This window comes from Parasteatoda tepidariorum, chromosome X2, assembly GCF_043381705.1.
Source record: "Parasteatoda tepidariorum isolate YZ-2023 chromosome X2, CAS_Ptep_4.0, whole genome shotgun sequence".
NCBI classification, from domain to species: domain Eukaryota; kingdom Metazoa; phylum Arthropoda; class Arachnida; order Araneae; family Theridiidae; genus Parasteatoda; species Parasteatoda tepidariorum.
The window spans coordinates 30,652,558-30,655,019 of NC_092215.1; the positions used below are offsets into that span (position 1 = coordinate 30,652,558).

At 27.4% G+C, this 2,462-nt stretch overlaps 1 protein-coding gene across 1 annotated transcript in view; it reads left to right on the forward strand.

Moving 5' to 3' along the window:
* Positions 1–263: 263 nt before the first annotated feature.
* LOC107440931 (protein C10) overlaps positions 264–2,462 on the forward strand; it is an 8,684-nt gene continuing 6,485 nt past the window's right edge. Inside the window, exon 1 of the mRNA XM_016054022.4 lies at positions 264–440. Within this exon, the coding sequence (XP_015909508.2) occupies positions 401–440 (40 nt within the window). The 5' untranslated portion in view covers positions 264–400. The remainder of the gene's footprint in view (positions 441–2,462) is intronic.

Genomic DNA, 2,462 nt, shown 5'->3' on the forward strand with positions numbered 1-2,462 from the left:
ATAAAAGGGAAAAATATTAAGAAAAGAGAAATTATCGTAGTACATTCCTATACAACTGAAAAGAGGAGGAGAGGGAAGGGAGAAGGGCTAAAGGCATGAAACCGGTCTCTCCCCAGATGGCGTATTCGAGTGCTGCGATCGCGAATCGCATTCGCGTGCGCCCGTGAATGCGTTTCGTGAACGCAATGATAATGATTAGAAGAAAGCTTTAAGCTACTAAAATTGAGTGCCAACAAATGCCCGTTATTATTTCATCCCCACCCATCAAATACCCGTTACAACGGTACCTGTTTTAAAATATCTGTTTATTGTTTGTTGATCTTACTTCAAGAATTTTGTTAAAAAAAAAAGAAAAAAATGCAGCATTTCTCACCATAGTCCACAAAAATTCCACTGTATAATGACTCAGCCTCCTGTGTTAACAGTTGATAGAGCTAAAGGTATTTTTTGTTTGGGAAATGTAAACTTATTTTTTATTTTTTTCCTTTTGAGCTGCTTCAGGAGTTCTGTCATTATTGTCAGTTTCAACTAATACATTTATTTTTTACTAATAAAAATACGAGCAAATAAGGCTAACTATTTGTAAAAATTATTACCTTCTTAATTTCCCCTCCGCCAATTTAAAATTATTTTTAAGTAGACAATAAAAAGCAAGTTTTTATTATTGCTCTGGGGTAATTTTCACTAAAGAAATAAATGTATTTTTAGATCAACTGTTCAGATTTCTATTATTTTTGGCTGGTTTGTTAAACCTGCTTCTGACATTAACTATACTAAGTTTCAGATTGTTTGAACCATTTTTTTCTGAGTTAGATAGTTCTGAAAATTTAGATTTTTGCAGTTTTAAAATTTTTAAACAGCTATAGCTTGAGATCTAATTAACGTAGGAAGCTAAATTTTGTGCAGTTTTTTTTTTTAGTTTTCAATAGCATTTTATATAATATGTTATTAGCTTAATTATTTTGAAAAGTATATTTTACAGTAATTTAAAACATAAAATCTATTTTTTTTCTGAAGAATAATTTTATTTAAATCTTTTATCGAAATACCTGTGCCAAATTTTAAGATTATATTCCTACAGAATCATAAAGGGAAAAAAGTCCCCCCCCCCCAGTTAAAGACAGACATAAATCATGTAGTTACATGAATATTGGATATACCACTGTTTTTACCAAAATTGTTTGATAAATATCACATAATGAGGTTTTTACTGCATGATTTATCACTGTTAAACTAAAATTAATTTTTTTCTTTATTATTCTTGTGAATACCATCCCGAAATTTGGCACACACAGTGCTAAATTTAATTAAAATACTTTAAAAAGAGTTAAAAAATTTAATTTTAATTTTTTCAAAAAAATTGTTTTTAAATATTTTATTATAACTTAGTTTTGTTATTAGTTTTATTAAAAACTGAACAAAATTACTTAAAATTTAGTTCTCTATGTCAATTAGTTCTCAAGTTATAGCTGTTTAAACACTGTAAAAATGCTGTGAATTTCAAAAATGCATAACTTCGAAACATATGGCTCAACTTAATATTTTTTACACATGCTGTTAGTTCTACTTATACAAATTAAATACGAATGTCTTGCATTTTGACCATAAATGAATTTGTCGTGGGACTGCTTGGAACCAACTGTCAGGGCTAGAATTTCTTCTGGAAGACAGCTATTTTTGCTAGGACATCTGGAGAAAATGGAAAAAATAACCTATCTTGTCTGAAATAATTTTTTTTTTTAATGGACGAAACTAAAAATAACTAATAGATTGTTAACAATAGGTATTATAAGAATAGTTTTTAACTAATAATTTCATATAGAAGAAATTTGAAATCTTTCCTCTTTTTTTTTTTTAAATATCTGCATAATATTTTTTGTAGTTTTCTGTAGAATTTGAAAATTATTATAACAATTTATTTTTTAGATTCAAGTTATCGTTATTTCCCCCAAAAGATATGTGCATTCATATCTAAATTTGTAATTGGATTATTTTCAGTTCTGTGTATTCTGTTTTTAAATAATAGTTTAATTCGAAAAAAAAAAATATTGCATTATAAAATTAATATTTTTTTTAAAATTAATATTGAAAAATGCTAATTTGAAAAAAAATTTATGTGAGACATTTATCACCTGGTAAAATTTTTTTAATCAATGTATTTTTTTCATGATTTTTAGTGATTTTATATGTTTATTTTGTTTTTAATATACAATGAAATAAATTTATTAATGGCATAAAGAATTTTTTTGCTGATAAAACCTATAAACAAAGTAACAAATAATTTTTTCTCTGAAGTTATTATATTGGTAAACCCTAAGCTAGGGGTGCACAACCTGCGGCCCGCGGGCCAAATGCGGCCCTTCGACTACTGAAGTGCGGCCCGCGAGAGCTTCTAAACACAATAAAAAAAAATTAAAAAATGGCAATTTTTAATCGCACTGTCTTACATTCATATATATTAC